General features: G+C 45.1%; 1 protein-coding gene across 1 annotated transcript in view; it reads left to right on the top strand.

Moving 5' to 3' along the window:
* Window positions 1-23,932, top strand: part of HOGA1 (4-hydroxy-2-oxoglutarate aldolase 1) — a gene marked incomplete at its 5' end in the record, with an annotated part of 68,808 nt that overhangs the window by 10,623 nt on the left and 34,253 nt on the right. The window contains 1 exon segment of the mRNA XM_073595098.1: window positions 18,472-18,568. Within this exon segment, the coding sequence (XP_073451199.1) occupies window positions 18,472-18,568 (97 nt within the window).

Here is a 23,932-nt window from a genome sequence, read left to right on the forward strand (position 1 = left end):
GGGGTTAAATATGTTTCCTAGGGGAATGATTGTAACTGTAGGGGGCGGGGACGTACAAGGGGAGGAGACCGATCGGTTTTCCCCTGTACTGGGAACACAGATCGCTCTCCTCTGAGCTGACAGGACGTGGATCTGTGTGTTTACACACACAGATCCACGGTCCGGCCCGGTTAACGGGCAATCGCGGGTGCCGGGCACACGCACCGGGCCCCGAGCAACGCGGCGGGCGCACGCGCGCCCCCTAGACGGCCGGGAATCCCAGGCCGTTATATGACGTCCACCCAGGATGGGAGATCCCATCTGTGGACGTCATATTACTATGGCCGGGTAGGGAAGTGGTTAATATACACTTATTTAGATTTTTTTTTTTTTAACAAAGCAGAATAAATTTTGTCCTAATTTTGTCAAAAATGTAGGCCAAAATGATGTATCTTTTATTTTTTAATCTATAAACAAAAAACCCAAATTTTGAAAAAAAAAACTTTTTTTTTTACTTTCTGCTATAAAACATAGCCAATAAAAAAATCTATTTTTTTTTTTTTTTTTCAAAATTTGGGTTTTTTGTTTTATATATTGAAAAATAAAAAAAAAACAGCGGTGATCAAACACCACCAAAAGAAAGCTCTATTTGTGTGGAAAAAAAAAAGTGATATAAATTTCATTTGGGTGCAGCGTTGCATGACTGCGCAAATAGCAGCGCAGTGCTGAATAGCAAAAAATGGCCTGGGTCATCGAGGGGAGGGTAAATCTTCTGGAGCTGAAGTGGTTAATAATAATAACCTAATAACTAGGCCTTGTAATTCTTTACCGCTTCCTTCTTACTGTCCATTGAAGGTATATCAGGATATTATGGCACAGCAATGAAACAATAAAGGTAAAGGATCTTCTAAAAAATACTTTTCGGCAAACTTTACGACGTTCGCTAAAGACGAGCGAGTGCTCCTAAATTCCTAATCCTAAGTATCCTTTTAACAAGATGTCAGTTAAATAAAAGTCCTTCCACTCCATTCATAAAAAAAAAACCCTCCATTGGACGTATCCCTGGGATCTTTTATGAAGTCTGGTGTGAAGGTTTTAGTGTGAAGTTTATGAGGGAGAAATTCTTCTCGGTCTATAAACAGAAAAGCGTTCAATGACAACCTGAGCTTAAATAGAACGTACTGCTCAGGTTTAGGGCCTATTAACACGCTCTAAAAAAAAAAAAAGTCTTTGGCGTGCACCCGTCCTACACTCTGCACAAGAGAACGTCGAAGACAGAACAAAGAGAACGTGATGTCTGGGTAAAGCCTAGTACACACCACTAGTTTTTTTTTTTTCGTTCGACCCAAAAAAAAAAAAACCTGACAGCTCCGGTTGGAGCGGCTGTACTAACAATCTGATGTTAGTACAGTGCTCTATTCTAGACACTGTTCTATTGTGCCCCCCCCAGGAGAACACTCCTGTCAGCACTCTCAGCCATAGGCTGAGAACGCTGATCGGGAGCCGGTGGGCTGCTGGTTTTCCAGCATGCTCGTCCGACAGAAGCCAGCTTCTGTCGGACCGGCTGCCATACACAAGGGCAGAATGTCGGCTAGTTTTTATTGAACCCGCCAATCTCGTCTGACATTCAGCCCGTGTGTGTACTAAGGCTTAAGTAATTTCTATTCACTCACCCCCTGATGAAGTCAGGTGACCATGACGTAACACGTAGGGCATGAGTGGAGGATTACCGGGCCGAAATGTCGGCTAGTTTTTATTGAACCGGCCAATCTCGTCTGACATTCAACCAGTGTGTGTACTAAGGCTTAAGTCATTTCTATTCACTCACCCTCTGATGAAGTCAGGTGACCGTGACGTAACACGTAGGGCGTGAGTGGAGGAGTACAGGGCCGAAATGTCAGCTAGTTTTTATTGAACCGGCCAATCTCGGCTGACATTTAGCCCCTGTGTATACTAAGGCTTAAGTCATTTATATACACTCACACCCTGATAAAGTCACGTAACCGTGACGTAACACGTAGGGCATGAGTGGAGGAGTACCGGAAGTGACATCGCACAGGAACGAGTTCGGCACTTGTGATTTTTTGCCGGTTATCGGCTTTTAAATGTGAGTTCATGCTGTTTTGGTTCTAATAAATGCTTTTAAGACGTTAATACACGACGAGAGTGTTCCTCTTTCTTCACCTACATTCACCCACTGGAGAGGATCGCCCTGTAGGAAATCCAGCACAGTTACAACCATATGCAGAGTATTGGAAACATCTAAAAAGAGGACCCCTAGAGGCAAGTCCATGCCAATACACCATCTCTGAGGGATACGATTCTATGCTGATTTAAAGTATATATAAGGTGAGAGGCCCCGCAGCACAGAGGGGACACATGAAGAAAGGGACATAGTCACCACATGATATGGATATTCACATCGTGGTGAAGGGATAGATCACGCTCACTCACCCAGACCATTGAGGACGATTCCTAGAAGAAATTACATTTTGTTTCCCTCATATTTGGATGTATATATATATATACATAATAGGCATCTAGATTTGGTGAAGACGACTTGCTGAAGTTCGAACCGAGCATCAGAATGGGGAAGAAAAGGGGATCTCGGTGACTTTGAACGTGGCGTGGTTGTTGGTGGCAGACGGGGCCGGTCTGAGTATTTCTGGGATTTTCACATACAACCATCTCTCAGGGTTTACAGAGAATGGTGGGAAAAAGAGAAAATATCCAGTGAGCGGCAGTTGTGTGGAGGAAAATGCCTTGTTGAGGTCAGAGGAGAATGGGTAGACGATGATAGAAAGACAACAGTAACTCAGATGACCCCTCGTTACACCCAAGGTATGCAGAATACCACCTCTGAACACACAACATATCCAACCTTGAAGCAGATGGGCTACAGCAGCAGAAGACCACACCGGGTGCCACTCCTGTCAGCTAAGATCAGGAAACTGAGGCTACAATTGGCACAGGATCACCAAAATTGGACAATAGAAGATTGGAAAAACGTTGTCTGGTCTGATGAGTCTGGATTTCAGCTCCGACATTCAGATGGTGGGGTCAGAAGTTGGCGCATGGATCCATCCTGCCTTGTATCACCGGTTCAGGCTGGTGGTGGGGGTGTAATGGTGTGGGGGATGGGATATCACCGGTTCAGGCTGGTGGTGGGGGTGTAATGGTGTGGGGGATGGGATATCACCGGTTCAGGCTGGTGGTGGGGGTGTAATGGTGTGGGGGATGGGCTATCACTGGTTCAGGCTGGTGGTGGGGGTGTAATGGTGTGGGGGATGGGATATCACCGGTTCAGGCTGGTGGTGGGGGTGTAATGGTGTGGGGGATGGGGTATCACCGGTTCAGGCTGGTGGTGGGGGTGTAATGGTGTGGGGGATGGGATATCACCGGTTCAGGCTGGTGGTGGGGGTGTAATGGTGTGGGGGATGGGGTATCACCGGTTCAGGCTGGTGGTGGGGGTGTAATGGTGTGGGGGATGGGGTATCACCGGTTCAGGCTGGTGGTGGGGGTGTAATGGTGTGGGGGATGGGATATCACCGGTTCAGGCTGGTGGTGGGGGTGTAATGGTGTGGGGGATGGGGTATCACCGGTTTAGGCTGGTGGTGGGGGTGTAATGGTGTGGGGGGATGGGGTATCACCGGTTCAGGCTGGTGGTGGGGGTGTAATGGTGTGGGGGATGGGGTATCACCGGTTCAGGCTGGTGGTGGGGGTGTAATGGTGTGGGGGATGGGGTATCACCGGTTCAGGCTGGTGGTGGGGGTGTAATGGTGGGGGGGATATTTTCTTGGCACACTTTGGGCCCCTTAGTACCAATTGATCATGGTTTAATCACCACAACCTACCTGAGTATTGTTGCTGACCATGTCCATCCCTTTATGACTACAGTGTCCCCATCTTCTGATGGCTCCTTCCAGCAGGATAATGCACCATGTCACAAAGCTTCAATCATCTCACCACTGGACAATGAGGTCCCTGTCCTCCAATGGCCTCCACACTCACCACATCTCATCCAATAGAGCACCTTGGGCATGTGGAGGCCATTGAAGTCTCTGAGGAATGTTTCCAACACCTTGTTGGATCTATGCCAGGAAGATTTAAGGCAGTTCTAAAGGCAAAAGGGTGTCCAACCCAGTACTAGCAAGGGGGACCTTATAAAGAGGCCGGTGAGTGTATTTCGGATGCTCATTGACTTGTCTCGGTTGTTCTTTGTTCCGATGAGGAATGTCAGCAAAAGCTGGTCAACTTCGGTTTCAATAGGTTGTATTGAGTTTTTCCCAATACAAAGAAAGAAAATGGTACACCCTTGAATTGCGAAATGACTACATTCTGCAGAAAAGACATTATATTCATGAGGCATGTAACCTGATTGGTTGTTTCTGTGGTTGTAATAAGTAATTGTACTACAATGAGGGATGGTGAAGTTCTTGGATGGGACATCATAATTACGTACCTTGTAGTGGAGCCTGAGCGATGTGGATGGCCTCTCCTACAGCTTTTGCTCAGCCCCCTTGTAGAGCAAACAAGTGGCATGGGAGCATTGAAGGGCATTATTGCCTGCTAGTTCCTGTTCACAGGTGGGATAAGTAGATCCTCTGGATGGCAGCAGAGTCAGGCCAGACAGTGGGCATGGGCAGGTGAAGACAGGCTGGGCAACAGGCAGATGGTCAGCAGAGACTGGTTGGTTAGCAGGTAGATGGTCAGAGAAAACTGGTCATTGGGAAAACGGTCAGCAGAGACTGGCTGGTCAGTGGGCCGACGATCAGCGCAAACTGGTTGGTGTGTGGACAGACGATCGGCAGAGACTGCTTGGTCAGCGGGCAGATGATCAGCAGAGACTGGCTGATCAGCCAGAAGATGGTCAGTGGAAACTAGTTGGTTAGCGGGCAGACAGTCAGAGGAAACTGGTCAGCAGGCAAAAGTTCAGTCCAGTCAGAGACTGGTTGGTCAGCAGACAGATGATCAGCGGAGACTGGTTGGTCAGTGGGCAGACCTGCAGAGGAAACTGGTTGGTCAGTGGGCAGAAAGTCAGCGGGCCGACGATCAGCAGAGACTGGTTAGTCTCTGGCCAGACGATCAGCGGAGACTGATTGGTCAGCGGGCAGATGATCAGCGGAGACTGGTTGATCAGCGAGAAGATGGTCAGTGGAAACTGGCTGGTCAATGGGCAGAAGATCAGAAGAAAAGGGCTGGTGAGCAGCCAAAAGGTCAGTGGAGACTAGTTGGTCAGCAGGCAGACAATCAGTGAAGACTGCTTGATCAGCGAGAAAATGGGAGACTGGTTAGTCAGCAGGCAGGAGGTCAGTGTAAACTGGTTGGTCAGCAGGCAGGGGGTCAGTGGAGACTGGTTGGTCAGCAGGCAGGGGGTCGGTGGAGACTGGTTGGTCAGCAGGCAGAAGGTCAGCAGAGACTGGTTGGTCAGCAAGAAGACAGTCAGAGGAAACTGCTTGGTCAGCAGGCAGAAGGTCAGCGGAGACTGGTTCGTCAGTGGGCAGACGATCAGCGGAGATTGGTTGATCAGCGAGAAGATGGTCAGTGGAAACTGGTTGGTCAATGGGCAGAAGATCAGAAGAAAAGGGCTGGTGAGCAGCCAAAAGGTCAGTGGAGACTAGTTGGTCAGCAGGCAGACAATCAGTGAAGACTGCTTGATCAGCGAGAAAATGGGAGACTGGTTAGTCAGCAGGCAGGAGGTCAGTGTAAACTGGTTGGTCAGCAGGCAGGGGGTCAGTGGAGACTGGTTGGTCAGCAGGCAGAAGGTCAGCAGAGACTGGTTGGTCAGCAGGCAGAAGGTCAGCAGAGACTGGTTGGTCAGCAAGAAGACAGTCAGTGGAAACTGCTTGGTCAGCAGGCAGAAGGTCAGCGGAGACTGGTTGGTCAGTGGGCAGACGATCAGCGGAGATTGGTTGGTCAGCGGACAGACGATCAGCGGAGATTGGTTGGTCAGCAGGCAGACGATCAGCAGAGACTGGTTGGTCAGCGAGAAGATGGTCTGAGGAAACTTGTTGGTCAGCAGGAAGAAGGTCAGTTGAGACTGGTTGGTCAGGAGGCAGAAGGTCAGCACAGACTGGTTGGTCATGGGCAGAAAGCTGAGACTGGTTGGTTAGTGAGAAGACGGTCAGAGAAAACTGGTTAGTCAGCGGGCAGACAGTCAACATAGTCTGGTTGGTCAGCAGGCAGAAGCTCAGCGGAGACTAGTTGATCAGAGGGCAAACGGTCAGCGGAGGCTGGTTGATCAGTGGGCAGACAGTCAATGGAGACTGGTTGGTCAGCAGACAGGTAGTTAGCAGGAACTAACTGGACCACAGGTATGTAGTCAGGATTGGCTGAGCGGTGGGCAGATGAACAGCATAGTCAGACAAGCCAGTTCAGTAACAGATGATCAGATCAGTACGGTCATGTAGGCAGAAGCCTAATCATGGATTGGGCCGAAGTCCGTAACAGGTGGACAGTTTAGAAGCTGAAGGCAGAAGCATAAATCCAAGTACAAGCCAGGATCACTGCAGGTGGAGGCCAGGAATGGTCAAGGCAAGCCAGGCTGATAACTGGTAATCTGGTACAAGTAGCAGATCTCATGGGAACGCTGTAGACAAGAAGAGAAAAAAAAGGAGAGTTTTCCGTCCCATGGGGTCGCCCATCTACTCAAACCTTCCAATTCATGAAAGATTTTGTATCCAGAGATCCCAGATCTCCCTAAAGCCCTCTGATACTTTACGGTTACATAGTTAGTCTGGTTGAAAAAAGACACAAGTCCATCTAGTTGAACCAAAAAAAAAAACATACAATCCCATATACACGATCCTACACCCACTGTTGATCCAGAGGAAGGCAAAAACCCCCAGCAGAGCATGATCCGATTTGCTATAGCAGGGGAAAAAAATTCTTCCTGCCCCCCCCCCCCCCCCCCCACCGAGAGGTAATCTGATTTTCTCTGGATCAACTTTACCTATAAATGTCAGTACCCAGTTATATTATGTTATTTAATCTATAGCCAGGAAACTTTTGGCTTTCACAAGATCCAAAGGAATGTAGGAAGACTTCCAGGATCTTGCATTGCTATGAATATGAAAGCAATCAGCTTCTTGGAACATCGAAGTGTTTCCCTGACCGGTCGGCTCAATAGTGCGTCAGATGGAGATTTGCTAAGATGAATTTGAGTGAAGAAGTGTATCAAATTGTAATTCTGGACCTTTGGGCAGGTCCACCATAAGTGGAAATCTGTGGCCTACTGTCCATAGCTTCGGGAAGCAAACTGGTGAGACCCCAAAGGCCAAAAAAGGCTATTTGTGATGGGACCGTATACCACCTTAACAGTTTTATGGATAGCCTCAATAGGCCAAACTCACTCTATAAAGGTGCCGATCTGGAGTCACACCGTAATATGATACAAACAATCCCATAACAGTTTGATGGAGTAAAATGTAAAGCTGATTACATAAACCCATGGCGATCTTTTTCAACATGTCCAGTGGATGTGCGCGCTTTTTTCTTTTAAGTTGTTTATTAACCACTTCAAGACCGTAATATGTATATACAGCATACATCGTGGTTTTAAAGTGATTTACCGGGGCCATGGCTCCAGCTGTCAGCCATAACCCCTAGTATTGTTTTGGTTTTTTTTCAGCACCCGATTCCCTTTTTGCTAAAAGCGAGCAGCCTCTGGATCGCTTTTAGAAGCATTTCTTGTGATAGTAATAAAAGTGATAAAAAAATTTTAAAAAATTAAGGGACAGTGTAAAAAGAAAACTTTTGAATAAAATAAATAATAGTAATAAAAAAAATGTCTAAAACACCCCAGTGCTGGGGCGTAGGGGCAAACGCATTCGTAGGTTGCGCACGCATATGTATATGGCGTTCGCACAACACATATGAGGTATCGCCGCAAACATCCTAGCGAGAGCAATAATTCTAGCCCCGGACCCCCTTTGTAACTCTTTGTAACCGGTAACCTGTAAAAATGTTGAACGCATCGCCTATGGAGATTTTTAATTATCATAGTTTGTTGCTGTTCCATGAGCGTGACATGTTTGGTATCTACCGTATTTATCGGCGTATAACACGCACTTTTTTCCCCTGAAAATCAGGGGGAAATTGTGGGTGCGTGTTATACGCCGATTGTGAGCTTTTCGGGCGCTCTCAGCGGCTTTTGGCTTTTCTCGGCGGCTTTGAAAATGGCGCCGCCGTTCTCAGCTGCTTTCGGCCATTCTCGGCGCCTCTTGCAGTCCCGCGGGAGCCGCCGAAAGCCGAGTGTGTCCGAGAGCTGCCGAGAATGGCCGAGAGCCGCCGAGAATGGCCGAAAGCGGCCAAGAACGGAGGCGCCATTTTCAAAGATGCAAACGACACAGGCTACAGAGGGACACTGACAAGGCTGCAATTGGGTACAAGACTACAGATGGACACTAACAAGGCTGCAATGGGGGGACAAGGCTGCAATCAGGGACAACACTACAGGTGGAGTTGTTTTTTTCCTTAAAATTCCCTCCTAAACTTGGGGTGCGTGTTATACACCGGCGCGTGTTATACGCCGATAAATACGGTATTTACTTGGTGTAACATCATCTTTTATATCTTACCAAATATTGGGTTATATATTGTGTTTGTTTGCATTAAAATTCATTAAAGTGTATCCCAAGAAAATTGTGTTTGAAAAACTGCTGCTCAAATACCGTGTGAGATAAAAAAAAAATTGCAAAAACCACCATTTTATTCTCTAGTGTCTCTGCTAAAAAAAATAATATATATATATATATATTTATGGTCGGAGCCCTATGTCCGATATGGACATAGATAACACTTAATAATAAAGATAAGACTTACCATCGGAAATAGACCTGGAAGTGTGGACTTACCATATGAAATGGACCTGAAAGTGTGCCTTGGTCTAATGGCCGGTATGCCAAAATAAGGGGGCATACCCTGGTTTTAAGAAATGATTATTCTGTAGAGAGAAATGAGATGAAATGAATGAAATGAAATGAATGCCTTGAAATGGGGATGGGAGGGTGGGTATCGCGCACAGGAAACCGACAAGCACCACAGGTGAGCGGGCTGCTTAAATACCCACCGGGCTCCTCCCATAAATTCAGGCCACCATACTGGCCTTCCTACTTATGGTCGGAGCCCTATGTCCGATATGGACATAGATAACACTTAATAATAAAGATAAGACTTACCATCGGAAATAGACCTGGAAGTGTGGACTTACCATATGAAATGGACCTGAAAGTGTGCCTTGGTCTAATGGCCGGTATGCCAAAATAAGGGGGCAAAAACATTCAGGTAGGGATATAATATATAATTGGTTTTCAGGTATTCATTGAGCCAATTTGGAGAATGCCTGTGCCATCTCCACTTGAGGATTGGGTATATACCGGGCGACGCAGGCTGATTTCCATCTGCCTAGTCTATTGATGATGTGGTCTGGAACCCCCTGGCGGGTTGCTGCGGAGGCTGCTCCGATGCGGAAGGAGTGTCCGGAGTACTGACTGGGTTTAAGGTGAAGATTGCGGAGAAGTATCCTTATGTGTTTTACAAAGTGACATGCGTTTAAGGGTTTAACTGGGAATGGTAGAAGAGGACTGGTGTCCGATTGTTCAGGCAGGAGTGAGAGGAGACGGTTAAGTACGGTGACTGGACACCAGCTGTTATTGGTTCTGTAGAGGTGAAATGTCCACTCCAGAGCCTGTTTCCTGGGTTTAAGAAACCTCGAGGTGAAGGATGAAATGGTCTTGGTGGCGAAGCAAGTGCCGTCTGCGTAATACTTGGTCTGTGGGGTGGTTATAGGTGAACCCGTAGTAAGCCAACTATATGGCTGCTTGTAGGACCGTGCTGGGCAGGAGACCGAATGGCGAAGTAGCCAGAATAGTCGACATATCCCTGAAGATGGGCCCCGTAATGGGTAAGCGCTTAGTACTAATCACTGGTTGTTGTTTCTGGATGCCCCTTAGGATGGCTCGTATAGCGTGTGATGAGAACAGTGAAGATTTTGTGGGGTCTTCCAGGGTCACGAAATGTTGTATGCCGGCTAGGTATAGCCGAATGGTATTGTAAGATAAGGTCAGCTGAGTGTGGCAGTATGAAATGCAGGCCAATACCTGTTTGACATCTATTGGTCCTTTACGGCAGGATGTGAGAAATTTATTGAACGCCTTTCAAGCTGTCTGGTAGGCTTTGAGTGTGTTATGAGAGAGTGAGTGATTGATGAGCTGCGTTGCTCCTTGTAAATGTTAAACTAGTCCAGGGTCAGTTGTGACCAGGCAGGGATAGGGGCCGACACTGGATCGGCTCCGGGAACCTGTTTGGAAAGGAGGTGTAGTTAGAACGTGACAGTGCGTCAGCAGCTAATTGTGTCTGCCTGGAATAAATGCACAGTGTATGTTAAACTGATGCTGTAAGAACAGTTGTACCAATCTGCGCAGGAAGGACATGACTGCTGGGGAATTGGACCTGCCTTTGTTGATGTCTGCCGTGGCCTGATTGTCGGTGGTGAAGATTACGGTTTGCCCTGTCCAATGGTGACCCCAGAGTTGTGCAGCTGCCACCATGGGGTAGAGTTCGAGGAGGGAAGATGTTTTGAATAAGCCGGGTATCAACAGTATCTGTTGAGGCCAGGGTCCTGAAAACCAATGATGGCCAAAAATTGCAGCGAAACCTGTGGTGGCTGCAGCGTCTGTCACCACCTGGGGTGACAGGGCTGAAACCATGGGTATAATTAGGGATATGCCATTCCGGGAGGACGGAATTCGTCCCACATAGATAGGTCCGCTATTGCTGCGGAGTCTAGATTTAAGATCTGACCGGGGTCTTGTGTTTCTGGCAGGAATCTCAGCAGGCGTGACACGAAGGTGCGGCCTTGTGGAATAATTCGTATGGCGAAATTCAGCATTGCCAGGAGAGATTGCAACTGCTTCTTGGTACACCCCTTGGTGTGGGTGAATTTGTGAAGGACCGCCTTAATGCGGGTTAGTTTGTCGAGGGGGAGACTGGCTTGCATAGCGCAGGTGTCTAAGTTGGCCCCCGAGAAAGGTGATGTTATGTGCTGGCCTTCTACTTTGTGCTTGGTGATGGGAAGATTGGGTTTTCCGAATATCGCTCTGAGTTTGTCGAGGTCTCCTGGGGGCTTGCTGGGAGGTTCCATTAGTAGGAAGTCGTCCAGGTAATGGATGACTTTTGTCACTGAGCCTTGTGTAACAGTATCCAAGCAAGAGACTGAGCGAATGTGTCGAAGAGCCAAGGGCTGCTCTTCGAACCGAACGTCAGTTTTGTGGCCAAATAATATGCCTCCTTCCACTTGATGCCATGCCAGCACCAAAGGGATGGATGGATAGGCAGGAGCTTAAAGGCATCCAAGATGTCGGTTTTGGAAAGCCAGGCACCTGTACCTGCTTTGATGACTGCTTGTATCGGCATGTCTATGGAGGAATATTTTAGGGAGAATTCTTCGGAGAGAATCAGGGAATTGAGACTGGGGATGTGGGAAGAATGAGGCGCAGACAGGCGGTACCCCAAACGTAATTTATTTGTGAATTTGCCCTTGACGAGCCCCAAATAGGGCTGACTCTCCAAGTGCTGAAAGGGGGCTGAGTGAAAGGCCTATAACGTACTCTCGGTCTAGTTCTGTTTGTAAGAGCCGATCTATGGTTTGTTCGTCGATGGCTGCTGAACGAATATTCCCACATTCGTACGTACTGTGAGGTAGTGAAATGAGGCCTGTGTGAAAGCCGACAGAGGGGCCGTGAAGTCTTCGCTGCCGGCCTGTGACATGATTTGATCTGATGAGAATATCCTGTTTTTGAGCTCGTATATTTTTTTTTTTTTTTTTTTTTTGTGAGAACGAAATGATTCGAAATGTTTGCCTTGATGTTTGAAATGACTGAACTGCATGACAAAGGTCCGGCCTGGCCGTGTCGTGACTGATGCGACCGTGAACCGGGCCCTGGAGCATGCACTGAAACGAGGCAACAGAAGAAACATTGGTGCACACCGGGACGGATCGGTGCTTGTTTGATGCATCTGGATTCGAATCGGAGCGCAGCATGAAATGAAATGAGAGAAATGTTTACCTTGACCGAGGCTTGAATTGGTTGTGCCGTGTTTTGCGACTGGCAACCGACCGAGCTCTGGTATAGGTATGGATTTTTTTTTTTTTTTTTTTTTTGAGGAAAATGAAAAGGTGACAATTCGTGAAGGGATTGCTAAGTAACTTGAAGCAATGATTTGTATGATGCTTGCAATCTTGTGACAATGAAATGATTCGAAATGTTTGCTTTGATTGTGAAATGAATGAACTGCATGACAGAGGTGCGGCCTGGACGTGTCACGATTTGTTCGACCGTGAACCGGGCTCTGGAGCATGTATTGAAATGGGGCAACTGAAAATATTGGTGCTCCTGGGACGAATCGGTGCTTGTTTGATGCATCTGGATTCGAATAGGAGTGCAGTATTAAATGACATGAGAGAAATTATTGTTTTGACCGCGGCTCGAATTGGTTGTGCCGTGTTAGCGACTGGCAACTAACCGAGCTCTGGTATAGGTATGAAATGCGATCGGAACCAGTGATGCATGCCGTGACGAATCGGTGCACCTCAGATGCGACTGGTTTCGAAACGGTGATGCGTTGTGGGAGTGAAATGGTAGAAATTGCATGACAGAGATATGGGTCAATCCCCCGATGTCTGCGATTAGCTATGATCTGGACTCTGGAGCATGTGTCAGAAATGTGGCCAATCCTGGGCACGCCGAGACGAATCGGTGCATTTTCATGCGACTGATTTCATGTCGGAATGTGACACGTGGAAATGAAATGATAACCATGACAGAGGTACAAATGACTGATAACGTAACTCTGGAGCATGTATAGAAATGAGGCCAGTCCTGGGGCACGCCGAGACGAATCGGTGCATTTTCATGCGACTGATTTCATGTCGGAATGTGACACGTGGAAATGAAATGATAACCATGACAGAGGTACAAATGACTGATAACGTAACTCTGGAGCATGTATAGAAATGAGGCCAGTCCTGGGGCACGCCGAGACGAATCGGTGCATTTCATGCGACTGAATTCATGTCGGAACGTGATACGTGGAAATGAAATGATAACCATGACAGAGGTACGAATGACTGATAAAACGTAACTCTGGAGCATGTATAGAAATGAGGCCAGTCCTGGGGCACGCCGAGACGAATCGGTGCATTTCATGCGACTGAATTCATGTCGGAACGTGATACGTGGAAATGAAATGATAACCATGACAGAGGTACGAATGACTGATAAAACGTAACTCTGGAGCATGTATAGAAATGAGGCCAGTCCTGGGGCACGCCGAGACGAATCGGTGCATTTCATGCGACTGAATTCATGTCGGAACGTGATACATGGAAATGAAATGATAACCATGACAGAGGTACGAATGACTGATAAAACGTAACTCTGGAGCATGTATAGAAATGAGGCCAATCCTGGGGCACGCCGAGACGAATCGGTGCATTTCATGCGACTGAATTCATGTCGGAACGTGATACGTGGAAATGAAATGATAACCATGACAGAGGTACGAATGACTGATAAAACGTAACTCTGGAGCATGTATAGAAATGAGGCCAATCCTGGGGCACGCCGAGACGAATCGGTGCATTTTTCATGCGACTGAATTCATGTCGGGACGTGATACATGGAAATGAAATGATAACCATGACAGAGGTACGAATGACTGATAAAACGTAACTCTGGAGCATGTATAGAAATGAGGCCAATCCTGGGGCACGCCGAGATGAATCGGTGCATTTCATGCGACTGAATTCATGTCGGAACGTGATACATGGAAATGAAATGATAACCATGACAGAGGTACGAATGACTGATAAAACGTAACTCTGGAGCATGTATAGAAATGAGGCCAATCCTGGGGCACGCCGAGACGAATCGGTGCATTTTTCATGCGACTGAATTCATGTCGGGACGTGATACATGGAAATGAAATGATAACCATGACAGAGGTACAATTGACTGACAATAACGTAACTCTGGAGCATGTATAGAAATGAGGCCGTAATAACTGGGGCACACCGGAACGAATCGGCGCATCTTTGGTGCGACTGGATTCGAATCGGAGCGCGGTAGGTGACTGAAATGAGAAATGATTTGAAAATGTCAGAAATGAGTTCAGAAATGTTTTCAGAAATGAGAAATGATTTGAAATGTCCGAAATGAGTTTAGAAATGTCTCAGAAAATGAGAAATGATTGGTATCGAACTAACTTGATTTGATCTTTTACAAAATTGCGACTGGCTATGGCTGTCTACTGATACCGACATGCTAGAAATGAAGCGACGTCAGCGTCGCTGTGCTATCGAATTTGTAACATATCGAAAGTACGAGCGATATACATTGCAGTTTGTGAAATGCGGGTGAAACGAAATTTGAACTCACGGTTTAGTGACATGATATGAAAAACGAAAAGTCCGACGGGACCCTACCTGCGACAGCCAAGCCAGACGCGTGGTACGAACGATACGGATCGGTAAACACTGACACTCTCGAGCACGAAATAGCAAATGCGGGAACTTCGCGAGACAACGATTTACGGACGTTTGGTATTCGGATAGTCGGCCTAGTGACGTAACGTATCGCGCACAGGAAACCGACAAGCACCACAGGTGAGCGGGCTGCTTAAATACCCACCGGGCTCCTCCCATAAATTCAGGCCACCATACTGGCCTTCCTACATATATATATATATATATATATATATATATATATATATATATATATATATATATATATATATACAGTATGTGTGTGTGTGTATATATGTATGTATGTGTGTATATGTGTATATATATACACAGTATCCCACAAAAGTGAGTACACCCCTCACATTTTTGTAAATATTCTATCTTACCCAGCCCAGATCCAGTGGCAACTATCAGCTAAATTTCAACCACTTCCAAGCAGCCTATGATTGCAACATTGACCAAAAGGGTGAATTCAGCCTACTCCCAACTGGTCAAAATGGTCTAAAGTGTTGGGAGGAGCTGTCACCTGGGTGGTTTTAATCCATTTAATTGTTATTGCAAGTCTTCTGTTCTGCTTGTAGGCTGCTGCATTCTATATTCTCCACTGCAGGTGGCGCTCAACCACAGTGGCAATGCAGATGGGAGAGGCAAGTAAGAGAAGCTGTGTTTCTCTATGATTTCCTCAGTCACCCAGGCAGTGATCTGATTGGCTGCACATGCTCCATGTGACCCTGGCAGCCATCTTAGGTCAAGCAGAGTCTATTTTTGGTTTGGTGCACTTTATGCAAATGGACAGGTTAGGCACAGGTGTACCCTCTCTGTCAGGGACAGTGCCAGTGCTCTGGTGGAGTAGGGAGAGAGCAGAGACCACGTCTACTATTTCAGGACGCTCCCCATTTGGTCAGACTGGCCGGGCCACACTCCACTCCTTGTGGCAGACGCTATTGGCATCCTCGAGTCTTCTGACAGCTGTCAATTCTCTGCACAGCTGTAAGTGGCAACAGACTGGTGAACCTCCCTGCCGGGCCTATTTGTGCGGTAAACCTGCTGTTTCAATACATCATACATCATTCTTTGCAAATCGGAACTGCCTACCACACCAAACTGCACCTACCCAACATGCTGCTCTCATCAGGTGTCCTACACGTTCACTGATGTCTTCCTAGGAGTACAATGGGCAATGTGCCATTAATTTCCATAGCAGACGTTGAAGCATGCACAGGACAGCTGGGGAGAAAGACTGGAACATTCGTAAGATCTGGAGCCATTTTTGAGACCTATATGGCCAGCCATAGATATTGGAAACTTGCTCCTTTAATAAAGTATGATCTCTTTTGGAAGTCTTAAATGAGTAACAATGTGATGTGGATATAATAATTATCTCACAGCCTGTCTGTACATATTGGCTCACATAATTCTGATGTTCGCTTTCTGAACACCCTAGAATTTGTTCCAGGCAGAGAGTCAGCAACTTGACATTTTCAGCCATGGCATGGATCCAAAGCACACTCCACTGCACCCAGACGGCTCCAAGCCTCGGCTCATTAGAGGGACGAAGGGCAATAATACACAACACTGGTCCTATCATTCAGACTATTACATTTATAATGCACAGCAGCATACATTTGTAGGTGACTTTACCAAGCTCAGGGCAGTAGTGATGGTATCGCCAATGACCATCTACGACAGGGGTAGGCAACCCAGGGCTCTCCAGCTGTTGCAGAACTACAAGTCCCATCATGCCTCTTCGAGTCATTATAACTGCCAGCCTTTCAGTGCCTCATGGGAAATGTAGTTCCACAACAGCTGGAGGGCCCCAGGTTGCCTCCCCCTGTTGTAGATGGTCATTGTTGATACCATCACTACTGCCCCGAGCTTGGTAAAGTCACCTACAAATGTAGGCTGGTGTGCATTATAAATGTACTGTACCAATGTACCAAACTACTGCCCTTTGCTTGCTTTTATCTGGCCCTTGGGGCACTGTTGCATCCACTGATACCAACAACGGGGCAGCATTTTCCCCTCCTCTAAAAACACAGTGAAGAGACACAATTCTTCCTAATGACACCAATGGTGGGACACCATTCCTCCCAATGACACCAACGATGGGGCCCAATAACACCAATTATGGGGCCCAATTCCTCCCACTGTCATTGACGGTGGGGTACAATTCCTCTCACTGACACCAATGATGGGGCACAATTCCTCCCAATGACACCAACAATTGGGCCCAATGACACCAAGGATGGGACACAATTCCTCCCACTGACACCAAGGATGGGACACCACTCCTTCCAATGACACCAGTGATTGGGCATGAATCCCCCCAACTAAACCAATGATGGGGTACAATTCCTCCCACTGACACCAACAATTGGGCCCAATGACACCAAGGATGGGACACAATTCCTCCCACTGACACCAGTGATGGGGCATGAATCCCCCCAACTAAACCAATGATGGGGCATGAATCCCCCCAACTAAACCAATGATGGGGTACAATTCCTCCCACTGACACCAACAATGGGACACAATTCCTCCCACTGACACCAACAATTGGGCCCAATGACACCAAGGATGGGACACAATTCCTCCCAATGGCACCAGTGATGGGGCATGAATCCTCCCAACTACACCAACAATTGGACACAATTCCTCCCACTGACACCAAAGATGGGGCGTTTTTTACTCCCAATGGCCACAGTCCAGCCCCCCTAAAGCCTAAAGAACAGTAAACTGGCCCCCTGTTTAGAAAGGTTTGGAGACCTCTGATATAGACCAAGAGAATATTTCATAAAGACTGCCATTTGTGAAGAGGGTTCTCTCTTTCTATCTAGAAAGGCAGCGCTATGGCCTGCTTTCCATTCCTCCATATTGGTCACTAAAGCCACCCATCATAGTGGTGGGCTACAGCAGAATAAAGTGAAGGTTCTGGAGTGGCCATCTCAGTCTCCTGACCTCAATATCATTGAGCCCCTCTGAGGAGATCTCAAATGTCCAGTTCATGTAAGACAGCCCAAGAATTTACAGGAACTGGAGGACTTTGTGCCAAGAGGAATGGGCAGCTTTACCATCTGAGAAGATAAAGAGACTCATCCACAAATACCACCAAAGACTTCAAGCTGTCATTGATGTTAAAGAAGGCAATACACGGTATTAAGAACTGGGGTATGTAAACTTTTGATCAGGGTCATTCGGGTAGTTTCTGTTGTGATTATGATATAAAAAGAGTAAACACAGTTGATTGATAATAAATGGCTTCAGCCAAACACTAACCATGAGTGAGAGAAAAGTTTATGTGTTATCATTCATATTCTCTGAAAAATGGCCAAGAAATCATAAATTCTGCCAGGGTATGTAAACTTATGAGAACAACTGTACCTATATAATGCTAATACATATACGGTACATTATATATTATTTAAGAGCAAATATATAATAACAAAGACCAGGGAAAATGTTTTTAAATGTTTTAAATAGATTGATGTCATATGGATATAATTTAGTAGTCGTGCAATGAGGATGTTTTTAATATAATAAAGTTTATATATTGAGCAAAAGTATATAATATGATGGTACGCAAGTTTATTTGCAAATATTTATAGTTAAAAATGAACCAAACAAGAGGAAAGAAAAAGAGAAAAAGAAGAAAAAAAATATATAAAATGAATTTATAAAAGGAAAAGGAGAAAGGTATCATAATCTTATGATTACAGAATGTGTTAAATAGAAAGTAATCAAGGTTAAGGGTATTATTATATGATATTTATGGCGTCCAAATTTCAACGAATTTTGAGTGCAATGAAAATCTTTGCATTCTATAAGCTCCTCTGAAGGGATTGGGTTTTTCTCAACAAAATGGAGTTTTTTTTTTTTGTTTTGTTTTTTCTCAAATAATTTTTTATTAAAGAATTTGCAGGTTACTTTGAATATTTTTTTTTTATTTTTTTTTATTTTTTTTATTGTAGGTCACACGTATGGGCCTTATAATCCACAAAACCCGTCACCTTGGCTTCCAGGTGCTGTCCGGATCTGCAGGCTTTCTGTTGGCTGGGTACTCAGTAGGTGAGTAAATTAAAGTCATATTAAAACTTATTTTTTGTTTTTATTTCATTTTCCTGCAGTAGAAATCCAGACCTAAATTATCCGCTGACGTATCTTTCTTTTCTTTCTTTGCCTTCCTTCTATTTTCGCTGCCCTCTCTTTTTTCTGTTGTCGGGTGTTACCATAGCTCCCAACTGTCCCTGATTTCGAGGGACTGTCCCTCATCTTGAACAATGTCCCTCTTTCCTCCTCATTTGTCCCTCATTTTTGGTCTCATCTTTATAGTTGTATATAAAATGCACTATTTATCTATCCAAAATTGTTTTACAGCGCTAAACCTTTCATTCAACTTCTGAATTTCTGCATCTGTAAATTCCAAAAGCCAATATAAAGGAATAGTGGTGGTAAAAAGAAAAAAAAAAAAAAAACACTTGTGGGTTTAACCAATAATTTTTTATATAATTCTCCTTTAAGGGGGGCGTGGCAGGGTGTGTGTCCTATGCCTATTCCTATGCCTATGCCCTATGCCTATTCCCATCTCAGAAAGTTGGGAGGTATGTATTACCTTACCCTAGCAGGGTCCAATGGTGACACATCTGCGTGTACAAGAAGAAAGTGTATTGGGCGACAGGGATCTCTTTAAACAAGTTTGGTCTGTGCTGTGCTTTTTTATAGGAGGCGTGTATGGGAGTGCTTTAAAAAAGAAAAAAAATTATATTATTTTTATTTATTTTATGTAATATTTTTTTTTCTTTCTTTCTTTAAATGTATTGCTATCACAAGGTGGTCTAACAAGCCCCCATATGTGATAGCATTGGGTCGATGACAGGTTTTCTTAATGGAGACCTCAGTTGTCTATTAGAACCCTAATGTCTCCCCTGCCCTCCACTGCAGCTAAACAAGCACAGATTGAGCTTGATTAGCTGCATCCTTAACTGCTGTAGCTGAGCAATGAGCGTTATGAACCTGGAGGTGATGTAATGCATGTTGTCTCCAGGTTCATTAGTTGCAGGAGGGATTGGGAGGTGGGGCACACCTCCTGCTCTCACTGTAGAAGCCATTTACCTTGGTTGTGGGCTCCCCAGAAGAATGGGAGAGCCCTGAAACCACCACCACCACGGGCACTGCTGATGGGGGAGGGGTGTTTGGAGTGCACATTCAGAGCCCTATAGAAGTGATCAGGTTGCTCTAGATCACTTTTATCTGAAAGCCCTTGTCAGGTCCAAAAACCGACACTGCAGCTGTGATCTTGAATCAACCTCTTGTATACCCGGCCATTTATAAGCATGCCAAGGTAGACAAGAGGTTAAAGTCAGAGCGAGGAGCTGATTGCTCTTGATGAGCCATTTTTATGTTTACAACTGCAGACTAATCCCAAAGACTAGTGTAGCAATAGACTTCCCATAGAAGGGTAGATAGGCCCCTGCGCTAAAATGAGTGTTTAGACTTTGGGAAGCTGACTTGGAAGTTCGGACTTCGAGAAGCTGACTTGGAAATTTGGGCTTTAGGAAGTTTACATTTTGGGGAGTTGACTTGGAAGTTTGGACTTCAGGTAGCTGACTAATGTTTGGCCTTCGGGAAGCTGACTTTGATGTTTGGACTTCGGGAAGCTGACTTTGATGTTTGGACTTCGGGAAGCTGACTTGGAATTTTGTACTTTGGGAAGTTGACTTGGAAATTTGGATTTCGGGAAGCTGGCTTGGAAATTTGGACTTTAGGAAGCTCACTTGAAAGTTTTGACTTTGGGAAGCTGACTTGGAAGTTTTGACTTTGGGAAGTTGACTTGGAAGTTTGGTCTTTGGGGAGTTGACTTGGAAGTTTGGTCTTTGGGGAGTTGACTTGGAAGTTTGGACTTTGGGGAGTTGACTTGGAAGTTTGTACTTTGGTGAATTGACTTGGAAGTTTTGACTTTGGGACACTTACTCGGAAGTTATTAGTTTCTACTTTTCCCCAATTTTGAACTTGAAAACAGTCATCACTCTGGTGAAAGAATTGTTCTCCTGTGGGAACGTGTCTATGTACATCAGCTGCTCTTTTCCTGTACATGACACCATATGGTGGTGTTCTCACAACGAATCATCTTTCCTTTCTTTCTATTACTCAGATAGTGACTTTGCACAAATAAACCAAAGTAAACTGTATCTGTATCTCAGGTCAGAGGTTTTGTTGCAAACGTTTGCAAATAAATGTGCAGCCACACTGCACTGATGAGGCACCTCTGCAACGTGTGGTCTTTAATTCAAAGCTATCTGAGTTCCTTGAATCCCTCATACCAGTATCTCTCGTTTTCACACAGAGAGACCTGCAAAATAACTTTGAGGTCTCAGGGAACCTCTGCTAATACTTACTACCTGTAACTTACAATATACCCCTTACATGGGTGATCTGTGAGATCCATTACAGTGACGATCAGTGAGAAGAATGTTCCTTACATTGGTGGTCAGTGAGAAGAATGTTCCTTACATTGGTGATCAGTGAGAAGAATGTTCCTTACATTGGTGGTCAGTGAGAAGAATGTTCCTTACATTGGTGGTCAGTGAGAAGAATGTTCCTTACATTGGTGATCAGTGAGAAGAATGTTCCTTACATTGGTGATCAGTGAGAAGAATGTTCCTTACATTGGTGATCAGTGAGAAGAATGTCCCTTACATTGTTGATCAGTGAGAAGAATGTTCCTTACATTGGTGATCAGTGGAGAAGAATGTTCCTTACATTGGTGATCAGTGAGAAGAATGTTCCTTACATTGGTGATCAGTGAGAAGAATGTTCCTTACATTGGTGATCACTGAGAAGAATGTTCCTTACATTGGTGATCAGTGAGAAGAATGTTCCTTACATTGGTGATCAGTGAGAAGAATGTTCCTTACATTGGTGATCAGTGAGAAGAATGTTCCTTACATTGGTGATCAGTGGGAAGAATGTTCCTTACATTGGTGATCAGTGAGAAGAATGTTCCTTACATTGGTGATCGGTGAGAAGAATGTTCCTTACATTGGTGATCAGTGAGAAGAATGTCCCTTACATTGGTGATCAGTGAGAAGAATGTTCCGTACATTGGTGATCAGTGAGAAGAATGTTCCTTACATTGGTGATCAGTGAGAAGAATGTTCCTTACATTGGTGATCAGTGAGAAGAATGTTCCTTACATTGGTGATCAGTGAGAAGAATGTTCCTTACATTGGTGATCACTGAGAAGAATGTTCCTTACATTGGTGATCAGTGAGAAGAATGTTCCTTACATTGGTGATCAGTGAGAAGAATGTTCCTTACATTGGTGATCAGTGAGAAGAATGTCCCTTACATTGGTGATCAGTGAGAAGAATGTTCCTTACATTGGTGATCAGTGGGAAGAATGTTCCTTACATTGGTGATCAGTGAGAAGAATGTTCCTTACATTGGTGATCAGTGGGAAGAATGTTCCTTACATTGGTGATCAGTGAGAAGAATGTTCCTTACATTGGTGATCAGTGAGAAAAATGTTCCTTACATTGGTGATCAGTGAGAAGAATGTTCCTTACATTGGTGATCAGTGAGAAGAATGCTCCTTACATTGGTGGTCAGTGGGAAGAATGTCCCTTACATTGGTGATCTACACTGCCTTTTATTAGTTTTTGTCATTATTGAGTGTTGTGAATTCACTTAATTGGTATTATCTGGTAACATTACCTTAAAATATTTGGAGCATGGGTCACTTATTCATTACTGTAGGTTGCGCTAATTGATTTTGTATCATAATGCGTATTATTTACTTTAATGAGCAAATCCAGTTTAAAATACAGAGAGAGGATTGGTGGAATGAGACAATGAAGGGTTTTGGTCCAGATCCGGCATGTTTCCATTGGTTGAAAGTTGCCCTCATAGATTGGTACTGACCCAACATTTTATTTATGAAGAAGAGGCAGAACCTGGATTCTGATGGCAGAAGGTTTGCACAGTGACCTACAACGTTCGGTGGTTTGGGTCGGACGATGAGCTGTAATGACGTTTTGCCCGCGGCAGTGTGGCGATGCTTTTTGCACCTGATATGATTTAGTACAGGAACCTCAACTCCGGCATGTTATTGAAATGTCAGTTGACATTCCACATCTGATCAGGCGTCTGTCTCCAAAGGGCACCGCCATGTTATATGTGGGCTCTCTTCCTTCTCAGCATAACTGTTAACATTGGGGGGGGGGGGGGGGGGCACAGACGCAGCATGGCACCCCCTGAGTCTCATTGACCTTAAAGAGGCCCTGTCACCAACTTAAACTTTCAGGTAAAAGCACAAAAAAAAAAATAAAAAAGAAAAGAAACAGGTATTTTAGTAGAACTCCACTTGCTGACCACCTAACTGTAAAGATATGTCATTATTTTGACATTAAAGACCGGGGTTGTGGCTGCAGTGAGATGCCATAATTCGTAATCCCGGTGGCGGATTCGCCGCAAGATCACTTTTAGAGAGAGATGCCGGTGGATCCTGGGCTAACGTTACCCATCAGTAGCTCCCGGGAGCCATCCGGCGTCGGCAGCGATTTTACATAGAGATAAATGATGGCTAGATGGCCACCGCTCATCTCTATGCCCTTGGAGGACCAGAGCGACGTCGATCGGGGTTAGTAAAGTCTTCTTTCTGGCAACTTAAAGAGGAACTGCAGTCTGCTCACATCATTTGTAATAAAAACATCTTTGTCATTCTGAAGCTTCCCTCCAACCACTTTGCATATTATTTTATATATACTGCGATTCTGTACAAATATGCTGCAGAAATCTCCTTCCACTGAGTCTGGCTGCAGCCATTTTAACTGTGGGCAGCTGAAGCTGCTGCCTGTTCACTTCCTGGATTTACTCAGAGGCACACCTCCAGCTCTGCAGCTCTTATTGGCCCTCTGATGGCTCATCGGTTGTTAAGGACGGCTCTACTGGCTTCCCGGCCCCCGCTTCTTAACCGCTTCAGCCCCAGAAGATTTGGCTGCAGAATGACCGGGCCCATTTTTTGCAATACAGCACTGCGTCTCTTTAACTGGCAATTGCACGGTCGTTGCACCCAAACAAAATTGACATCCTTTTTCTCCCCACAAATAGAGCTTTCTATTGGTGGTATTTGATCACCTCTGCGGTTTTTGATTTTTGCGCTATAAACAAAAAAAGAGCAACAATTTTGAAAAAAAAACAATATTTTGTACTTTTTGCTGTAATAAAAAAATATACATAAATATTTTTATATACATAAAATATAATTAAAATATATTACATTAAATATACATAAAAAAATATTACATTAAATATACATAAAATTTTTTTTTAAAAAGCTATTTTTTTCCTCAGTTTAGGCCGATATGTATTCTTCTACATATTTTTGGTAAAAAAAATCTCAATAAGCGTATATTGATTGGTTTGCGCAAAAGT

Source organism: Aquarana catesbeiana, linkage group LG08 (assembly GCF_042186555.1).
Source record: "Aquarana catesbeiana isolate 2022-GZ linkage group LG08, ASM4218655v1, whole genome shotgun sequence".
NCBI classification, from domain to species: Eukaryota; Metazoa; Chordata; class Amphibia; order Anura; family Ranidae; genus Aquarana; species Aquarana catesbeiana.